Source organism: Galendromus occidentalis, unplaced genomic scaffold (assembly GCF_000255335.2).
Source record: "Galendromus occidentalis unplaced genomic scaffold, Mocc_1.1 scf7180000077476, whole genome shotgun sequence".
Lineage (NCBI taxonomy): Eukaryota > Metazoa > Arthropoda > Arachnida > Mesostigmata > Phytoseiidae > Galendromus > Galendromus occidentalis.
Genome location: NW_003805464.1, coordinates 262,647 through 283,828, shown reverse-complemented (window position 1 = coordinate 283,828; position 21,182 = coordinate 262,647). Strand labels below are relative to the sequence as shown.

Here is a 21,182-nt window from a genome sequence, read left to right as displayed (position 1 = left end):
GATCTGGGGAGCTATTCGGGTCAACGTTCCGTCCGGGGTTGGGAAAAAAACCGCAAGCATGAATCCCATCCGAAAAAGAGGGAATGAGGCAGTCTTTTTTCTGAAGGGAATCGTCGGCGCTGTCACACCAGATTCGAAAGAAGTTTTTGGCGAAACCCTTGCCGCTGCACAAGAGACGTGCGCACATCCATCAAGTGCTCACTCACCTTCTCCACGGTTTCGTCGACAAGTCCTCCAACAACATAGATTGCGTCCCGATCCAGGGGGCCCCTCAGACAGAGTTCGGCGTCGGGAGAGAGATAAATAATTTTCCGGATGCTACGTCGTTCGACCACCGCTTCGAATCCTCCCGGATACATCGACAGCTACGAGAAGGGACCAGGACGTCAAGGCATCATTCGAGCCGATATCGGAGGACGGCTGACGACAGCGAATGGACCCTCAGCACCATAATTACGAACCTGATAATTCTCGAAGCCTTGATTCCTTGCAACGCAGTCTCTATACAAGAGCGAGTCTTCCTTGAAGTTGATGAGGTTGAGGTCCAACGGAATCCGCGTCTTTCGGTTGATTCCGTACAGACGTCGAATCTGGGAGGATAATTTCCCCAATTCCTTCTGGTTCATATGATCGCATAAGCCGAGATCCACGCAAACCGCCACGCCACTCTCCAAAGCTCTCGCAAGCCTCTTCCTGGTGAGCTCAATCTCATCCCTCTTCTGAATATGTGCATCTGAAAACCGGCAGCTTAAGATAAGTTGCTCCACACCCGGTCGTGTGGACATTCGATTCAAACACTGTGTGCGTCCAATCCCTCTCTAGAGAATACTTGCGACACACCTCGAGGGACTCCGATCCAGTCCCGCTGTTGCTGCACCCGCTCTTCACGCAAACGCTCTCTACGACGGATTTTTTTCTCCTTCCGTTTTGCTTTTCGAGCAGCCAACGTCCGCTGGTGATGTGCTTCTCTTCTAGACTTCCGCCTGTCCCTGCGGGCCTCTGTCAATGACAGATCGAGATGATTGTCGCTGTCTGTGAAGGAATCAAGGGACTGCGGGAGTTGGTCCCAGTCCCCAGCGGGGCGGACACCGGCAGCCCCAACAGATGAGGCCGGCTCTTGAACTGGATGTCCCGCTGACAGATCATCTCCTCCGATAATTGTTGCGATATGAGGCGTCGGTTTCGAGCCATATTCGAAATGTTCAGCTCCGTCGAGAAAATCGACAATCCCGGTCAATGTTGAGCAGCTTCCAAGCTTAAATTGTGACCGAACGCAGCCGTCGACAATGTGATCCAAGAATTTGAACACATGACTCCGAACGATCCGAATATCAGTCGAGCATTCATGGGCAAGTAGATGGTATTCCCGGAATATGTCCGTGTTGTTGTGATCGACACTCTTCGGGGACAGAGTCGCACTCTGCAGCGAACCGTCTACAGACATCACTCCATATGCGCTCGTTTCCCGGACGCGATCCTCCGCGTCTTCGAACAAATGAACGCTTACGTTGGCAGTTACTGGTATGCTAACCGCATTCACGACCGACCGAATTCGGTCCCGAGGAACCAAATCGCCGTGACGATCTTTCCTGTCGCTTCGTCCATGTATAGCCAATTGCCAGCATACGGAGCGCTCCAGCAATTTGACGTTCTCAGTCTTCATTACGTCATCGAATATCTTAATCTCGCAGAGTACAGGCACCTGAGAAAGACGTACGATTAACTAAAGATGGGATTCGGTCGCGGGGATAACCATGAAGTTTGGGAGAAAGTTCTCTTCAATTGATTCTAAAAGAATTGAGGGAACGTCCACGGTGAGGGAACTTGAGAGGAGAACTTCAGTTTTCGGTAGCGATCCGTGGAAGGATGCCGCTCTAGATCATGTCACGCGATTCAGCGTGTGATCGTGAGGTCATCTGATGTCGAAAAGTCTGATAGGAGTCGGTCTCTATTTCCATACATAGAAATTTTGTGGATGAAGATTGATTTTTCTCTTTAAATAAATGTCTGTTCGATTCCTCAGCTCGATCACCATCGAGCTCTCTGGCTCTCTAAGAATTTCCACTTCAAGCTTCAGGATGAGCAATCCTTCTTGTACCTTTGGGGCTCTTCCGGCCTCTGAAAAGATCTTCGCTATGAGTTGCCATTCGTGTTGAAGGAACGCTCCGTAATTTGCGGTCTCCGCGACAGACTTTGGGAATCCGACATAGAGGTCGACGGCGTCGCATTCGTCCTCGACGGGACGGGCCGCCGCGTCGAAGGTCTCCGGTATATTGGCACGAAACTGTGGCATAGAGATTCGAACATTAATGGGCGACCTCTTCTGCTTCCACGGCCGAAAAGAAAAGAGCGCGAAAACTCTCCGACGCTCTCTGCGGAATACACATTGAATCGGTGACCCTACCGATAGAGGTCGAACTGTTCCTGTCGAGACAGAAGCAAATTCGCCTCGTGCCCAACGATCGCGGACCGTGTACCCTGATATCTATCTGTGCCAATGGATTTCTCGCAGCAATAGAGAGAAGGCGGGGAAAAGTGATTGACCGCTTATCGATAGGCGTATACGCGAACAGAGGAATACTTGATCACACACCCTCCCACCACTGTTTGACTGCCGCCCGCTCGGACGAAGGTCTGCAGCGGTGGTGTGTCAGCTCCACGATACTCGATCCAATGAGCCACAATATCAGAGTTTTGATTTCTTTCTCTCGGCCATGGGCTCCCGTCACGTTTTGTATTATTGTCCCCCGTGATATTGTTGACGGACAAACTTCGTTTTCGAAGTTTCTGAGCTTTTCGTTGACCGTTAGAGCTCCAATCCGACTGTAAGCTTCGAGTGAGCCCTGTGTTCCCGGAAACAAGTGTGTCAGGTCCCATGCCATGAAAAAAATTGATCAAACAATAAGCCGCTGGCTCGATCAAAGGTTTCTCCGGAAGAACTCAGAACACAACTCCACGGGAGCTGCGAGGTTCGCTTCGTGTATTTTCCTCTGCTGATCTATGATCATCAACGGCGGGCCTGATCTCCCTCGCGAACGGAAATCGAACGACGTCAAACCGAGCCGACGACTTATCTCACCGAAGATATCGGCCTGAGGAGGCAGCCTTCACTGCTGAGTTTAAATTCGAAATTGTCGAGTGATCGTCGAATCTTTTGCTCTTGGCTGAAGCTAACACGAATGTTGGCTACGTCATTGACTACGCAAAAGCTGGCAGCAAGAAGCAAGTACGGGGCAAAAAAATAACGCCCCAGAATCGAAACCACCACTATTTGCGCCCGAGTGATTTCGTGGCCAACGGAACATCAAGGGCCCAATCTGCCCCTGAGAGTTTGCTGGAAATGGCATTAGGTAAATCGAAAGTTCTTCCTGGTCTTATCTCAAGATAGCCCCCGTCCTCCCGATTGAAAGGGACTCATGTGTATGGATCCGGCTCAACCCGATTCGGAAGTGCAAAGCTCTTGAGAGCTTCATCGGTCCAACGCCAATTCGCGCGCACTGCGGACGCCGGCTCACAGGAGTAGATCATCTTTCTGAATCGATTCATCCGAAGACATCGAGTCGAGTCAGGCTCCAGTGCAGATTCCCAAAACACGCAGCGAGCTCAACTGTATCAGATCACAAAGAATGAGATCCCGGGAATTCTCTGAGGACGAAATCCTTCATCAACTCTTCAGGATCCATAAACCTCATCAGACGAGTCGTCTACCGGGAGAGCCGGGTACATTTCGTTCTCGTCGTGATGATGGATGAAAAAGCCCAACAAATTGTCCGAGAACGAGTCATTGCCCTCCATTCGTATATTGTTGTCATGCAGAGCAGAGCAACAGGTGCGTTCCGAATACCAAAAAAAGAAAAATAAGTTCCCGAGGAGAAACCTGAGTGAGACAAAATCGAAGACTCACCAGCCTCCCGTCAGAGACAAGCCCCTTCCCTTTCTGGATGCTCCTTTACACCGAGTCGTCGAGATGGCAACCAAACTTCTGGCTTCGAGTAACTTCAGCACTTCTAAGAAAGTGTCTTTCAAGGATAAAACAGATTACGCCCAGATTTGACCCTATGAAGGTCATCCCTTGCGCGCGAAGAAAAATTGGGCTAATTCTGGAAGTTTGATAATTGAAAAGTGAACTTCACGCTTTCCGATTGATGAATGATGGTTAATATATGCGGGGAAAGGTTGTCTGGGATTTTCTGTACGAGCCAGGAATCAGCGGAGAAATTTCTCCCAATTCGTCAGAACTTCGGACTACGCACCGTGATTCGAAATCCGAGGTTTCTGTGAGGTTCGCCAATCGGCGCTTCAGCGCTGGCTTGTTGACTCAGTCTCAAATACTAGGGAGAGAGGGAGCAAACACCTGGACAGTCATGCTACGGTTCGAGCCAGAGGTCTCGAGAGGAGAGAGGAGGCCCGCCCCGCCAAGACATTGACGCTCTGGAGGCAAAATTTCCCGAATGGCCGCATACTGATCTGGGGGACAGGCAGGTCATCTTCGAAGGTCTCCTTGCAGCGTAAGGAAGAATGGTCTCCCTCGGGGATCTAGGCCGCTACTCGCAGCGAGTTCCAAGGATGTTAGAACTCAATCGAGCCTCAATCGATGCCCCTGGTCCGAGAGCTTCTTATTGTTAGACAACCCGTCGGATGTGTCAGCATGTGTGCTGCGAGATGTATGTCAGACCCCGACTCCCAGAATACGGGTAATATCCCACAGCACATTTCGAAGTTCAGAATACGGCTGGCATCGGCGATAATAATTGAGGAAAGTACAGAGGATGACGAGCGATCTGGACTCGTCCGGCCTCTCTGGGGCTAGGCCGGAACGCGGCCTGAGTTTGAGCAAAGTTCCATCAATAAACGCCCAGAATGCGCTAGACTAGAGAATCCTCCGGGCGAACAGAGAGTAGGAGGCCCTCGAGTCTATCGCTCTGGGCTGAAGAGCAGGAGGGCGTGATATCGACCAGCATGCGAGTCCCGAGGGCTTGTATCAGGAAATAGCAGGTTATTCTCCGAGCTCAAAATGAAGTCGTGCTCGAAGAGTTGTTCCATCGCTCGCAAATGTTGAGCTTGCCGGAGGTGCTACGCCGGTTGAGGATGATGGGACCGGAAATCGCACCTCTCAGAACACTGCAGTACCACTCTTCCCAGGCTCCTCGCTACTGGCGAAACTTCTCGTGCAAGTCCGATGTCTGGAGCGGGTCAAAACTCCAGAGCCATTCTTGGCATCTTGAGGAGTCATCCGGGTCTCCGATCGTTCCTTTTTTTACCATTATCAGGCTCGACTATGTCGATGAGGAGCGATGCTCCCGGTAAGATTTGTAGCATTAAACAAGACAATCGAATTGGAAGTCCAGATTCTATAATCTCAGGGAAAAACTTGGGCATCAAAATCCACACCATACGTGCTGAATAATGGTGGATGAGAAAAGCTCTCTACATACCGCGACGTTGGGACCCTCGATGGATTTCCTTGTGCCCGCTTGATTTGCGACGAAGAACTGCGCTTCCAGAAGGACCTCCTGCAGGTCTCTTCTGGCAAGAATGTCTTGAATCCGCGACACACCGAGCATGTGCAGAATGCTCTGGAAATACAAGTTTGAGTTGAGGGGAGCTCTAGAACCACAGACGTGAAGTTCTTATTATGGCACCGCAACGAATCGTAGCTTGAACCAGACCTTACCCGAGCCAGTCCAGTGCTGCTTGCAGCATCGAGGTCTCGGTCTCCGAGGGAGCTCCGGAGTTCATGCACTAGACTCCATAGGTCCGAGGAGCTGACGTCGTCGTCTTGTTTCATGCTAAAAACTACGTTTCCAACACGTTCATAGGTATCAAACACGCACATTCATAAGGGACTTTCGGAGTTTCCGCCTTTTCTCCGAAATCCGAACATTTCGAACGTCGCCCAGCTGCGATAAAAAAAAATTGCGCCCGTCTGGAACCCCGGCATACTTGGCAGCTGTTGACACCCTCTCCCTGCTGTAGCTGCGATATTTACAAATAGAGCATCGTCTGCATTGAAGTAGATGTTTATTCTCTACTCGGTTCCGGTTATGAGACGGAGCTGGACTTTGAATTCGACTCGTAAGATCGGTTGATATAGTACAGCGCAGGGGTCCAGCCTTGAAGGAGACCTATCAGAGATCGCGATACGTCACGCATGATTTCCGTGGAAGTGCCGCCGTCATCGCTGGGTGAGGGTGCGTGTGACCAGGTTGTGCTTTGCGCGCGCGAGACTCTGCGTTTCGCGCAGAGATCGTTCTATCTCCGCGTCACCAGCTGATGCACACAAAATCGAGTAAATGACAAAATGGAGCGGTCAAGCTCACATGTGTGTGAGCAAAACGATTTCTGGAGCCGACGGGTAGGTATATTCGTTGGCGTCGGAATCGGTCCATGCTTTTGAGAATCTCAGACTTCCACCTTGGCTGCCATGAGACAAAGGAGTCAGGGCCTGGCCTTCCAACGGTTCCATGTGTTCTCCGCAGCTGCTGAGCACCTGTGATCGGGGATGGGGGATACGCTGAGCCGCGGAGGGGATTCAGTCCTTCGAGCGTGTCAATCTATAATGACATGCGATTCTCGGTTCATTGATGCGGCTCTCGGTTCTTTTGTGCGAAGGAGCGCTTATCCAGCATTCTGACATCGCGTCCGCTCATCGAAATTGAAGAGCGCAACCATATAACTCAAAGGAAGCGGCAATGTTCTCGGAACCCCGGGACGGAAGCCCCCTGCGAGGTGAGAAGAGGCGGAGGGATGAAGATCTGTCGTATTTCTGCTACAAAAAGACTTCTGAGAGGGAAATGAAAAACGGTCGTCCTTCGCTGAGCGTATATCTATCAATCAAGGATGAGGCATTTCAAGGATCCGACTCTCAGCGCAGCCTCGAGCTTGACCCGCTCGGCAGTTGGTGCGTTCGACGTGTTTCAGCCCAAACATTTCAAGGCTAGAGCACGCCGCAATTATTAATTATGGAATCATGACATCTGCCTAATTCGGGAGTCGTGCACAACGCAAAGCGCTCGAAGAGGGAGCCGTTGCCATCGATCTCGACCAGCTGCATCAGCCCGGGCTCCAAACAGTGAGTCTTCCCTCAGATTGGTTGTAGAAGGAGGAATTCTTAGCCTAGTCGATATCTGACGCTCTGAGAAAAAAACGAATTCAGGTATACATTCACTTGATGAGTGATGGTGGGGGTGAATGGACAACCAGGCGAGCTAGGCTGTACTTAGAACGGCGAATTTGTGGGCGGCGGATTTCCGGTGGAAGGGTAATGTCCCCTCCCGATTCTAGGTGAAGGGATCCCGATCTGATCGGATCAAGCGTGATCGGGACATGAGCGCTGTCCTTCCCCGCGCTACGTGACCTCTCCCAGTCCGAGACTTCCGACACCGAAGAGTCAGTGTCGAATAGGCTTCTGATTCCACGCCACGAGCGCGCCCGTCTGGCATTCATCGTATTCGTCGTATCCAAGGTCCACTGGAGACATCGAGCATGTCTTCTTCATCACCTATCCAACGCAGTAGCTTTCTAAAAGGCCGAGCGAAGGTCCAGATATTCCGATTATCCTCAGATGCTCTCGGAGTCTGGGACTCATCGGGAAGGAGTTCCCCCGCTTCCTCCCAAGAACGGCTGTTCCTCGAGACTATAAAAATTTTCAAAGCTCCTATCTCCGTGTTTTCCTCCGTTTTCTTACCAGGAGCGGAATTTTTTCTCGGTTTCCGGTTCGATGGAAACTCAGGCCTGAGATGCTGCCCGCATCTCTGCATATCTTGCAGGTTTCGGATGAGTGATCGCAGCCAGGGTTCTCGCTCGCTCATAGGTCACCCCGATCGACCATCGGCGCGCGAATAAACCTGGATGCGAGATAATTTCATTGGGGAGACGTTTTATTCATCGACTGAAGCGCAAGGTGCTCTGACCAACTAAATTCATATTCACCAAGGGAATTTTCGATGAAATCTCACAAATATCCCATATCGATCGCTCTCAGGGGCAATTTTACCAGCTTAACAGCCTCTTTCTGAGTGAGCGGGAAGTTTCCTCGAGGAGGGAGCTTTCAGCGACTCAGAGGTACGGTGATGGATTTGGGGAGAGAAAGTTCATGCAGAGGGATTCCAGAGCTGAAAACCTCCTCTTTTGAATGATGAGGAGGGCAGGTGACGATGATCTTTGCCAGATTAGAGATGAGCGATAGAGCGGACCTTGGTGGTGGCTATTTGATCCCGGAGACCCTCATAACTCCGAATCAATTCGCTCCGAGTCTAGATGAGAGCTCTGATTCAGGAAGACTGATACCTCTGGAGAAGGAGAGGGCTCGAGTTTGTTCCCCCCTAAGCGAAGGAATTCGGAATTTCCCCACGTATGCATCCGCCTCTGAAGATCTGCTTATGAGAGCGACAGCCGATTACACCCCACGACGTCGAAGTTACTCAGATCCCATGGGTCGCCCCACGGGTGAAATCACCGTGGTTGAATAGCCTCCTCGATCAAGGTTCCCTCTTTCCATTCGACTCTCGCCGATGGAGCACCCGAAGATCCCTGTCGTCCATATCTTGCTGTCTCCATGGCGAGAGAATTCTAGTCCCGACTTCTCCGATAGGACCGAGCGACAGTCGACCATGCGTGGTTCGTCCCCAGATCAGGCACGATCACGACCGACACCTTGACCATAGTGGAACGTTGGTGTATCGCAGCGGATCAGAATGGACTCGCCGCGGATCACACCCGGATCAGATTGAATGAGACTATGTCCGGCGATCCGAGTGATCCGCGAGTGATGCGACACCTCGACGAGATTCGAATAAGGTGCGCTGCGATCCTCTCCCGGCCGACATGGTCCAGGCACAGTCTACTAGGACATCGGCAGCTTTGGCGTGAATCAGACGCTCTCTGGCGTGAACCTCGTAATGTCGGATGCGTCCGCGATCTCGCTCAGGGACCAAACCGCCTGACCCTGCCCGAACGTCCAGTATGGATCATCGACATCATTCCCTTCACTCTCCCGTCGACAGATTCCATTTTTGTGGAATTTTACCCCGCGTTCTTTCTTAACGCATTTATTTGTGAACTCGCGGTGCAAGTGTACGTAATTATGAACGCACGGGCGACTGCCCAGAAGGACGCAGCATAATCGCAGCAGCGTACCTGCCGAATCCCACCTCTGGAGTGACGGAAAAAGAGGAACCAGTGGCAGCCGTCATCCGAACCAGCGAGAGTCACAACACTAGTCACCTGAACATTTCGTATTTCGACCCGATTCGCTCAACTTTGGCGAGGCGTAATCACTGATTTCCGCCCTCCGAAACCGGCTGGACGCTCTCGACCTAATGACATTGGACTGGAGAAAGGCGAGCGAGCGAAATGGATGCAGAAATGAGCTACTGACTCCAAGTTTTTCATCCGGAGTCGGAGCCTCGATCGAGATCGAGTTGCGCAAGTGAGGTTTCCCCGCGGCGTTCTTTATCAGTGCTCCTCCCGCCCAACGGAGGTCGTTCTTCGTGCGCGGTATGTCATCTGGTGAAGAGCCTCAGCTCCCAACCAAAGACGAGCTCCGTTTGAAACTCCGCGGATTCGGAGACAAACTCCAGGCTGAACATGAGCGCACCACCGGTCCGCAACAGGCTCGCAGCCGGTAAGTGACAGTATTTTAAATGAATGGTGCTCGGATCCCTCATCGTAGAGACTCCGGGGCTCGCCGGGAACTCGGCGGAATATTTCAAAGACCGCCGGCTCTAAATTGAGTGGAGAGGCCGGTTCTTGACAGCAATATCATGTTACGTCACTGCTATCCGCTCTCTCGAAAACACTCTCGGTTGAGCGAAGAGATATTTTCGGCTCCGAGTGGAGCTGTACTTGACTCACATTCATCAGTGTTAGGGAGAAAGAACAGTTACTCTAAGTCTCTGGATGGTTGGCTCTTCGGAAGAGATCTGAAGTTGTTGGACGACTACGAGACAACCTCGAGGACATGAGTCCAGAGCACCTCGACATAGCTTCTGGCTCACGGTTCAGTCTCTATCCTTCTATCGAGTGAATGTATGCCAATCCCTGCGGTGAAGTTCTCATCGGAAGCTTTCGATATTCCAGGACGCGGAGTCGGCCGGGTAACCTTTCGTTTGACGGCTTGACGGGCGCCAATGGATCTCCGATGGCACAACGACCGGTTCAGCGCAATCAGAGCTTGGATCCCGACACCAGACATCTTCCGACGCGCAGAACGAAATCCTACGACGATAAAAGCATTCGACAGAACTCCCGGAAGCTCACCTTCGAAGACGGTTCGCATCGAGAAGAGTTTCACATAGGATTGAGATTGGCAAACGCCTATTTTTCTGCATGTATCCCAGACGGTGGCTACCCAGGAAGCTCGAGGAAGCTGACGCGATCTAGTGTTTCCTTCTCCAGGCGTTTCCTTCACCTCGGTCAGTCCTGATGGGCTCCAAAAGATGGGCGATCTCGGTACCGGAACCTGCGGCCATGTTGTGAAGATGCAGCACATCGAGAGCGGACGTGTGATGGCTGTCAAACAGATGCGGAAATCCGGGAACCTCCAGGAGAACAACCGTATTTACATGGATCTCGAAGTTGTTCTCAGTTGTACCGCTTGTCCGTACATAGTTCGTTGCTACGGATATTTCCTAACGGATAGCGATGTAAGAACTTTCCCCGCCGTCTGACTCAAGCCAGCAGAATATTCGACTTCACATAGTGCATCTACTCTGGGAAGCGAATCGTCTCAAGCCAAATCATATCTATTCCTAGGTTTGGATATGCATGGAGTTGATGGACAGCTGCCTGGAAAAATTACAACGGCGGAGGAAGGCACCCGTGCCCGAGGAAATTCTTGGATATATCAGCGTCTCAGTCCTCAAAGCCTTGGATTACCTGAAGTCGAAGCACAATGTCATTCACAGGGACATCAAACCGAGCAATATACTTCTAGATAGAGAAGGTGAAGCGCTTCAAAATGATTGAAGTCCTCTCGAGGTTTCTCTTGATCTCATGGAAAATATCTCACATCCAGCTATTATCTCTCCAGGGAACATAAAACTCTGCGATTTCGGCATCGCAGGCCGTCTAATTGATTCGAAAGTGACTAGTCGTGACGCCGGCGTGGCCGGTTACATCGCTCCAGAGCGCGTGGATCCGAAACTCGCTGGAAGAGAGTACGACGTCCGAGCAGACGTTTGGTCGCTGGGTGAGTTCTCGTCACCTCTATCGAGCTTGGACATGACCTTTCGATCCGAACCCATGGCTTCGGAAAACAAATCGAGAAGAAATCCGAGTTGATCAGAGTATGACTCTTGATTCTCGCCGCAGGTATAGCACTCGTCGAGCTGGCGATGGGTCAGCACCCGTTCGCTTCCTGTAAAACCGATTTCGAGCTGCTCGTGCAAGTGATGGAGAAAGACCCTCCGCGATTGGAGGAACCGGCATTCTCCCGAAGTTTCTGTAGTTTCGTCTCGTTGTGTCTGACCAAAAATGTACACAAACGCCCGAAATACAAACAATTGCTTCAGGACCCATTCATCAAAACACATGATGTGAGCATCGCGAAAGAGAGAGTGGCAGAGTGGTTCAACAGTGTATCTTAGGGAATTCTCGCCCGAGATACCGACTCCTTGTTATGTCTGGAAGCAAGCAAAAGGTCCGGGCGGAACGATCGTGATCAGGGCCAGAACTAATAGTCAGAGTTTAAACGGAACCAAGGGGAGCAATTCCTGGGTAATCACCCTCGGAAGGCCGCGTGGAATGTCACAGCTCGACCGTGGCGATCTGTTCTACTTCCGACAAAATAATCGTGATCAGGCTCGAAGTCAGTCTCTGCATCGATGCCTCAGGAATCATGGCTACGACTGAGTCCAGCCACCTCCAGGAACGGAAACCAATCGTGAAACCTTGGAAACTGTTCCGCTTGGAGGTATCGCCATGCGAGAGGTTCAACCTGTAGATTATGTGTACCTGGGAGCAAAGATAGATCGGAAAGAAATTCTGTTGTAATCTCGTCCACGGTCCTAAGCACACCTCTGAGCTCTTTGCATTATTCGACCGATTAGCAGGCTATCACCGGAATAGCGCTCCGGAATCTCCAACTCGGACCTTGATCGATGTCTCACCTATTCATGAGGTTGCCATATCTGAAACAGCGCCGTCAACCAGCCATTCGAGTTTACTAAGAACTCCACTCGGTGGGTCTTTTCCGGAAATGACCGTCTCGCTAGGGAAATGGACGGATTCTCCGAAGCTTCGACTGCGCGGAGTCCGCTGTGATCACGAGCATTCAAGAATAATGCGAACAGAAGTCGACGGAAGTCAGCGGAAGCGTAGTGAATCATCATGTACATAAATTAATAATGAATAAAGTCACTCAAATGAACAATATCGCTCATGGAAGTCCACACAGCAGCGCGTGACCTGATTTATCACTGAGGATTCTTCGGGACAGCGGTCCCGACCGCCGTGCGGGGCTCGATCTTGGAGAGAGCACATATTGCGCGGCTATCGTAATCATCGAGATCAACTATGAGTTTCAAGGCTTCATCCACACCTTCTTCTTCCACAACCCGTCGAACTTCGCTCAGTCTCTCAAGTACGATGTCGAATTTCTCTTCCGATCCGATGTCGATCCATCGATGCGCGGATGGCCAGGAGGAGTCCTGGACCGAAGTACATAGCTCCCGTTTCGACCCCTTGAGCAGCTGGAGTTTGTGGTGAATTTCTTCACTGAGATACGGCAAATAAGGCGACGCAATGATCACGAAGGACTCAATAATCGTTTCCAGGACTTGCAATCTCCTGGAGGAGACTGCTGGGGATCTCGATATATCGCTTTTTACGAATTCCTGTGAGATTTAAAGTAGGATCAGTTCAGATCACGCGGAATACAATAACTGGGAGCTTCGCGAGACGCCGAGGCGTCGTCCTCAGTCATCAGATTGACTCAGCCACTCACCAGATACACGTCGCAAAATTGGGAGGTCCAAAACTTCTCAAGCTGGTGAGAGCCATGGTGTATTTCGCTGTAGGACTCCAACGACTGCTCGATGAGTTTCACCGATCTTGAAAATTTACTCAAGACCCATCGATCGGCGATGTCAAGCCTCTGATCGTCGGTGTCCAGCTCCACGGACGAATATCCGGAAGATTTTCTCGCGTTGACAAAGAAACGAACACCTAGGGAAATATCTCCGAATGTTGCGACGAGCCGAAAATAACTCCTGTGGAATGTTACTTGGAGACCGGAAGCCTTCGCGGCGAGGGGCGTCACGCGCCACGTGAACCAACCTTGCCAGATTTTGTTGCAGAAGTTCCTACTTGCGACGGTTTTCCTGACGTCGAAAGGGATGTCTTGACCGGTGGTATCGGTTTTCATCAAAGTGAAACGGAGGGCGTCGGCTCCGCATTGCTTGATGCCGTGAGGAAATAACTGTTTCGTCAGTTTCGTCGCAACCGTCTTCTGCTTGACGTCCAAATACCCCGAGGCGTGGAGATTGTCCGTCTAGAGGAGTTGAGGAACAGCAAGATTGTCAAGATGGAGCGGAAGAACGAAGTCCACCGACGCCCAGACCTCTGGGACCTTCCATGCTCTACATACTGTTTTCTGCAGAGTCTCCAAAGTCACTCCGTCGATGATGTGTCGCGGATCGATGGCGTTCCCGAGGCTTTTGCTCATTTTGCGACCGTTTGCGTCGCGGAGCAGACCGTGTAGAAGGACTTTCTTGAACGGTAGCTGCTGGCAGAGCTCTAGAGACATCATAGCCATTCGAAATACCCACATATAGAGAATGTCATGACCGGTTTCCATCAAATCCAACGGAGGAGGTTTCCCGACCTGCGGAGAGGTTGCTCGGTGAAAATAATAATCATGATCCGAGGCAGAGATCCAAGAGAGAATCGTCTCTGGGAATGGCGAATGCGAGCCAGACGTTCACCTGGGGCCATCCGAAGGCGACTAGAGGATACAGGGCGGAAGAGAACCACGTGTCGAGAACGTCCGGATCTTGCTCGGCCTCTCGAGGAACGGACGATTGATCGCCCGTAACAATCCACTGCCCGTCGGGCAGCAGATACGCTGGAATGCGGTGGCCCCACCAAAGTTGCCTCGACAGACACCAGTCCTGACTCTTTGAGACCCACTCGTGAAGGATCTTCGCGTGATACGCTGGTATCAACTCCAAGCGACCGGACTGTATCTGGGAAGGAGCCGGGTCGCGTCGGTCAATCGATATGGATAAACAGATTCTCGGGAGAGAATTCATGTCGTCATTCTTATGCTTCGACGCTCGAGATCCTACCTCATCAAGAACCCTCTGGCTCAGTTCTCCGCATTTCAAGAACCATTGAGACTTGAGCCTCTGATCCACGAGACATCCGGTTCTACTGCATACCGGAATCGATCTCTCACACGGAGTGTTGCCCCTGCAATGTTTCAAGCCAGTGGCTGAGGACGAGCCTGAGCATCCATTCCCACCGCAAACAACTGTAGCGCCCTCAGGACACCATCTTATGATAGATACCTGTATAAACCCAGCTCATCGAGACGCTTCTTGAGCTTATTCGTAGCTTTCGCTCGACAGTCGCCTTTGAACCCCTCGACTGTCAGTAGACCTGCACCATCGAAGCACTCGAGAAAGTCCTGGATTCCGTGCCTAGTGCACATATCGTAATCGATACGAGAGTAAGCCGGAGTCACTTTCATGGCACCGGTTCCCGTGTCCTTATCCACCTGCGAATAGGGATGGGTGATGCTGCAGCCTCTGGTTGCTGGACGCGAGGCTCTATCCAAGTGAGCGGACGCACCTGAGAATCTTTCAATAGTTTCAGTTTCCGTCCTGTGATCGGGTGTTCTAGGACGGTTTGACCGTGATCCAAATGTGCGTATCTTTTGTCCTCTGGGTGGACGGCAACAGCCACGTCAGCCAGCATAGTGTCCAGACGACCTGTGCTGACCACGACTTCCCCGCCTGGAAGAGATCCTGTATCACTACTCGAGAGCCTGTATGTGACTTTCACCTAGGACCTGATGCTCACGGGGAAGAAAATGGCATCCAGGGATGACCAGTCCCGATCGTGAAATTACAGCCCGAGCAGAGAAGGGCGCGGACATTCTCGACTTACACCAACCGATTTTCGTGTTCTTTTCCAGGCTGACTGGCGAGTAATCTGCTCATTTCCTCTTAGTATGAGTGAATGTCCGAATGTCCATACTGTCATCGCGGACAAGTCAGTAGCGATTGATTGATAATGCTCGACTATCGAGAGATAATTACCCCCTAGCACGGGATAGGCGAACTGATGCATGCAGCCCAGGTTTACTCCGTCGACTTTTTGATTAGGCTTAATATTCATATGATCGACTTCGATGTCTGAGATCGTGGATTGGAGCGCGGAACACCAATTGACCAAACGTCGGTTCCTGGAAAGAATCACGGGCTACGATGGATTCCAGGGAAATCGTATGAATCGAATCTTTTTTGAGATCAGAGATATTTTCTACAATTATTCTTTGGAAAGGCAATTTAACCTACCGGTAGATTTTCCCGGCTCTGTGTATTCGAACGAACGCCTCGATAGTCGCCGCGCTCATTTTTTCATCCATGGTGAAAAGGGAACGGTTCCAATTCAGCGAAGCCCCGAGTCGACGGAGTTGGGAGTTTATGATTGTTTCCTGGAAATCCATTGATCGCATATTTTTCTTCGAGGGAACTTTCTATCCTTTGGGGGAAGGGGGGGAGTTCGTATCGACTTTTTCACACAGAGGCACCAAGATTGAGCCGGAGTGAATTCGACGCCGGGAGACTCACCTTCTCTCCCCTCCATTTTCGGGCGAGATCGAGACGCTGCTCCTCGGAAATCCGCGCGGGATGTTCATACTGGCTCGCCAGCATACGCTCCAGGACCGTTTGAGTGGCGATGCCGGCATGATCGGTTCCTGGAGAGGAGGTTTGAATGATACGACGATCTCCCCGAGGGATTGGACAAGAGTGAATGGCGAATTCTTGCATCTCAATATCGCTCTGCATGATACTGACCGGGTATCCAGATTACGGATGAGCCTCTGAGTCTTCGGAACCTGCAAATCGCATCCTCGATCGCAACCGTCAGAGCGTGACCCAGATGAAGATCTCCCGTGATATTCGGCGGGGGCAGAACCTTGAGTTTCCGGGAATTTGACGATAGAGAACGTCAATCATGGGTGGACGGAAGCTATCGGCTGTTTTTTGGTCGGGAAATCGAACAGAACCCACCATTCGAAATGTTGTCTCATTCGGAGCATCGTTTCGCTGAGCACGCTTCAGAGACCACTCTTGTTCCCATCCTACTTCGACTCTTTCAGAAACATACTTATCTTCGAATTCAGCGGTTACTTTCTTCGAACTGGCGCAGTGTCTCCGTCCCATTGAGAACAAAAGTTTCCGCCTCCCACGCAGCATCGTCCCGTCAGGATTTGCCCTTCGCGACCCGAGATAGGAGTCCGAGACCAAATTCCTCCAACTGGAGCCCGACTTTCCCACTCGCTCCTTCAATCCATATTGATCCGTCAAGTCCGAGATTTCACTCCGACGAGAAGCACTTTCCGCGCATGGACGTCTTGCCGACACAGCTCTGTTTTGATTTAGGGGCGAGCACGCTCCTCGAATCGTAGTCAGCAGGCGGTTCTCGAGGATGTGATTTCCGCAGTATGAGGAATCTCCGCTCCATCCCGCGAGCTCGATCTGCGTCCCTCCACGATTCGAATGGACCCTGCAAGGGATTGGTCCGCCTGAATTCCTTCGCTCAATCTGAGTCCGACCCTCTCACGGCGCGATCCTTTCGAAAGATCCCGCGCAGAATGTTCTAGAAGGTGTCTGGGATTTTACCTCTCATATGGTCTGCATCCGTCCGTAAGGACTCTCGGTGGTTGCACCCTGGATGTTTACATCGATTGATGAATACTCGTTCATCTCCCATGAGCGGGCGGTCCGACAGTCTAGGCGATGAGCCCGCTACGTTGGCCGAGAGATATCATGGCGCGGCGACTTGTTTTAAGAAAGTGGCGGTTTAGATGGCTTTCCCAAAAAGGCGGCGGACTATAAAATGTGAGAAACCTATAAATATGTTTTCTATTTCTGTATGTCCCATACCTTATTCCCCCATCAATATGAAAGCAAATGCTTCGCATGCTCGACTCCGCGTCGCCTATGGACTCCTAGATTGCCCAGCCGATCGACGTGGAAGTCACTAAGACTTCAGGACTCGAATTAAGGGCAGTTCTCAGGGAATGACCGTTCTTGTATGGAGGAGCCTTTCCTCTGTGGACTGGAAACGATTGCTCTCAGGACCAGTAGCGGTTACTGCTGTCTGTCTGCTCCATTTTGGACAGTAGTCAAAGACTGCAGCCAGCGAAGAACGAGAACGACCCGAAAAAACACACCACGGTACCACGGTACAAACCACGGTAAATAAGGAAGGAGAAACACGCGACGAAGGAGACGCGGGAATGAAAGAAACGAGACATACTGAAACGGGAAAACGGGGACAGGAGCTCCGTGAGACAGGAAAAAGAAGGACGAGGGAGCGGGAAGGACGCATGACAGGCCCCAGGATTGATTCCCCCTGTGAACGCTTAATACTAGAGGAATTATCGCAACTATCCATGATGTTCACTGTCCGCATGGATACGGCAGCAGAAGGAAATTCCATGAGCATCTGCTCAGATCTCAGATCTCGAGGCGAAGGTCCGCGACGTGTTTCTGAATTTTTGAATTTGAACGTCGCAACGTCTGAAAATGTCGCTTGCATGTCGAAAAAAAAATAGGGGAAAAGTACCAATTATGGAACACCTAAGGGCTCTGCATACATGAGAGAGACAATATCTCGGAGACCAACACGGATAGAAACGTCTCTTTGGCCTTGAAGTGAAGCTTAGATACTCAGCTATCATCAGAGCTAGGAATGCCGCAGCGGAGAAATTTATTTCCCCTGGAGTTGGAGCCTGAAGTTTCAGACATGGTCCTACCAGTTCTGGAACACACCTGTACCACTTGTGGAACAAGATCAGACCGGTTCTGGAACACCTCTGTTCACATGTATAACAGCGATTAGACCAATTATGACACATGTCAGGATTAATCTGAGGTCCTCGAACATCTTATCATGCCTGCTCGATTTATTCTGGAACGCAGAAGCTATCGATGAACAGTGAGTGAGAACAACTCAGTCGGCGTTTTGGCTTATAGGGTTCTGGGACAGCTAATATGTCTTCTTGGCATAGAGATTCGGAGCTTGACGGTGCGCGCTCTTCCTCGCTCTCTTGCGGAGATGGGATTTCTCCGCGGACTCGCCGATCGGCTTCCAACCATAGGTTATAGAGATCTTTCATGCGTGCAGGTCCGTGCCAATCTTTGCCATCGTGCTGGCGGAACAAATCGAGCTGCTCAACTGTCAGTCGCTCTTCAAGATCAAACATGAAATCGTACATGGAGCGTTCTCGAGGCGTCGACTCATTCTGGCCGTCATCTACTGCTCCCTCCGCGCTACAGATTTTGGAATAGTCTACCGCATTGGGGTCCCAGGGTGATAACCCTGCTTTCCGGAATCCGTTGATGAGCCACGATGATTCGAAGTTTTCGAAAGCTTTCTGCAGCAGCACTACGAACTCGTCCTTCCTCATTGCTCGACCTCCATTTTGCATCCTCCACGCGCTCGCCGTATTGAACCAAATCGCTTTGAGCGGTCTGAACACAGCTACGTCGAGTGGCTGCAATATGTGAGTCGCGTTGGGCATGAGGGGCAAAAGTACGATACCTTGGCTTTCACAAAAATCGGTTACTTCCATCGTCAGATGCGATCTGTGGTTGTCTAGAAAAAGCAGCACAGGACGCTGGATGCCATTCTTGACTAAGAAAGGCACGAACTGCGACTCGAGATATGTGCGGAAAACCGAGCCCGTCATCCACCCTCTGTCCGATTTCAATACGCAGAAGCCTTCGCGAGCGGAATTGGTGAGAGCGGGAGGTAAACGCTTCCGCCGCAGGACCATCGCTGTAGGTGCTAGAGACCCCGCAGCGGACCCCGTCACGAGGACTGTGACCATCTCTTTTTCTGAGCCTCCTCGGACATAAACAACGCGAGACCCTTTCTCAGCGACAACGAGTCCTCCTTCAGGATTGAGAGCCATCCCGGTCTCATCCGTGTTGAATATGCGACTAGGCTCGCGAAGGATTGCCATCAGATTGTCCTCAGCCAGTCGGGATTCGATTCTTGTGAAAAACGATCGTATGTCGCTCTCGGAAACACTGGCTTGAGCGTTCGAAACATGTTCCGCTTTTCGCAGAACAAGGTCCTTGTGCCGGTCACGGAATAATCGCACCCATTTTTCTGCAGACACTATCTGCTCAGCTCTCTCGATCCCATTCTTGCTTGCCAGCTTTGCGAGTTTCAGCCCGACTTGTTGCAACGCACACATAGTGACTGGGAAGCCCATTCGTGCCATTTTCTTCACCCACTCCACTACGTCTTCTTCAGTCTCTCCCAGAATAGGATGCGGACCACGCCTTTGTCTTTGAGGGTCATCGTCGTCGCTTTTGACTTTCCTGTGTAGAGTACTCGGAGGCACATTGAAATGTCTCGCTGCTTCTCGTAGACCAGTACCTCTCCTGACAGACGCGATTGCTCTCTTCAAATCAGCTGCATCATATTGGGCGTTCTGAAAGGCGGGAGCCATGGGATGAAAACGAACGAAATGCCCCGGCTGACTCGAAATCTGATCAACGATAATACGTAGGGAGTCAACGCCGATTCCCTCGGTACTCACCGCAGGCATCCTGAATGATCGCAAATCTCGCACTCTTCTCGACTAACTGCGGGCTCGACTAACTGCGGGCTCAACTAACTGTTTCACGAATGTGATCGGAGCCGACATTAGTTCCGCAACATTCTCGAGATGATAATTGATAATACATTCGAGGCTTCAATATCCTCTCTCCAATGGAGTCCGGGCCAGGAACATCGTCTTTTTGGAATTCTACTTCCACTGAACGACGATGGGCTCGTTTTGGGACAATGATCGACATTTCTAGTGGTGTTCCAAAACTGGTCTCACCGTGAAAAATTCCGGACCACTTATGGAACACGAGTTTATATGACCTCGAATGAGGTTTTTCGATTCCGAATTTCCCAATTTTTCGAGTCTTTCCGAGTTAGACTCAGGAACAGACTCGTTTGTCACCATATGAGAATCGGTTTGGAAAGCCCAGCCTCGAAACAATTATGGATAAGCTTAGGAAAATACTTCGTCTTCCTCTAATTTCGGCATCAGGAGCATAGATCTTCTCCGATCTTGCGCGAGAATGGCTAAATCGTTGTTTTTCAACTGGAAAACGGTAGCCTGGGTCTCGAACAAAATATTGTACCACTTGAAACCCATAAGATCGCTTTTTTTGCTTCGGGACTGTCGAAAGAACACCAGGTGTTCCATAACTGGTACGTGTTCCATAACTGGTACTTTTCCCCTAGTCTCCATCGACCCCGATATTGGATACGAGTTCCTTGCATCACAACCTAGAATTTTCCTGTGCGAAATGTCCAAAAGAAAACGAATTTTGCGGCTCCTGGCGCAAACTCCGTTCGCCACGAAGTTCATTCGAGATGTCGGGAGCATTTACAAGAATTCCTTCGCTCCGTTTTGGAGAGACGGATTGTTGGTGTCACGAAAGAGGCCGCTACGAAGTCGGCTCAGAGGAAGGCTCGTCAGTTTTCGTTTTTCACATCAAGCAAAGTCACTCCGATTCTACTCTAAGCTTGAGGTGCAAGTCTTACTCAAGAAAGAAGAATTCCATACGATGCCCCGTCACCGCGAGAATCACATCGTCAGGTAGCATCTTGAACGTTTTTGGTATACACAATCACTTGCCAGACTCCCGAGGTTATGCCAAGGAGTATCGTGCAACGAAAGATGCCATGATAAGAGACATACGGGAGAATCCTCGCAAACTACCGATGGATGTTGTGATCGATCGTCGGCGGGGTCTGCCAATCCGACCAGCTTCGCAAATTATCCCACAAAAGCAGCTGCGATATTTGCGACATCACGCGAGCTTGATGAGGCCGAAGACGGTTGGAAGCTTGGCGGAGCTTCACGGCAAGATAAACTCGGATGCTATTCTCGACTACACGGTTAGTCGAGACAACGAGCGACTGCGAAGCTT

At 50.9% G+C, this 21,182-nt stretch overlaps 4 protein-coding genes across 4 annotated transcripts; 1 reads left to right on the top strand and 3 right to left on the bottom strand.

Moving 5' to 3' along the window:
* Positions 1 to 122: 122 nt before the first annotated feature.
* LOC100898428 (uncharacterized) lies at positions 123 to 5,948 on the bottom strand. The gene is made up of 6 exons (XM_018640184.1): positions 5,675 to 5,948; positions 5,436 to 5,576; positions 2,099 to 2,284; positions 841 to 1,702; positions 462 to 733; positions 123 to 365 (listed from the first exon to the last, which is right to left on the bottom strand). Exons 1-6 carry the CDS (start codon positions 5,834 to 5,836, stop codon positions 123 to 125), a joined length of 1,866 nt encoding a protein of 621 aa, XP_018495700.1. The 5' UTR covers positions 5,837 to 5,948.
* Positions 5,949 to 9,987: 4,039 nt separating this feature from the next.
* Positions 9,988 to 12,360, top strand: LOC100904282 (dual specificity mitogen-activated protein kinase kinase 7). Its single transcript, XM_003744957.2, has 5 exons — positions 9,988 to 10,271; positions 10,399 to 10,646; positions 10,756 to 10,945; positions 11,033 to 11,191; positions 11,314 to 12,360. The coding sequence occupies exons 1-5, from the start codon at positions 10,028 to 10,030 to the stop codon at positions 11,586 to 11,588; spliced, it is 1,116 nt and encodes a 371-aa protein (XP_003745005.1). The 5' UTR covers positions 9,988 to 10,027; the 3' UTR covers positions 11,589 to 12,360.
* A 56-nt stretch (positions 12,361 to 12,416) lies between these two features.
* On the bottom strand, positions 12,417 to 16,588 carry LOC100898279 (valine--tRNA ligase, mitochondrial). The gene is made up of 13 exons (XM_029111922.1): positions 16,242 to 16,588; positions 16,026 to 16,146; positions 15,798 to 15,925; positions 15,522 to 15,661; positions 15,272 to 15,409; positions 14,794 to 14,989; positions 14,511 to 14,719; positions 14,289 to 14,412; positions 13,926 to 14,186; positions 13,589 to 13,825; positions 13,279 to 13,492; positions 12,947 to 13,167; positions 12,417 to 12,836 (listed from the first exon to the last, which is right to left on the bottom strand). The coding sequence occupies exons 1-13, from the start codon at positions 16,425 to 16,427 to the stop codon at positions 12,417 to 12,419; spliced, it is 2,595 nt and encodes an 864-aa protein (XP_028967755.1). The 5' UTR covers positions 16,428 to 16,588.
* Positions 16,589 to 18,142: 1,554 nt separating this feature from the next.
* Positions 18,143 to 19,798, bottom strand: LOC108864467 (uncharacterized). The gene is made up of 2 exons (XM_018640182.1): positions 19,790 to 19,798; positions 18,143 to 19,681 (listed from the first exon to the last, which is right to left on the bottom strand). Exons 1-2 carry the CDS (start codon positions 19,796 to 19,798, stop codon positions 18,143 to 18,145), a joined length of 1,548 nt encoding a protein of 515 aa, XP_018495698.1.
* Between the last annotated feature and the right edge of the window lie 1,384 nt (positions 19,799 to 21,182).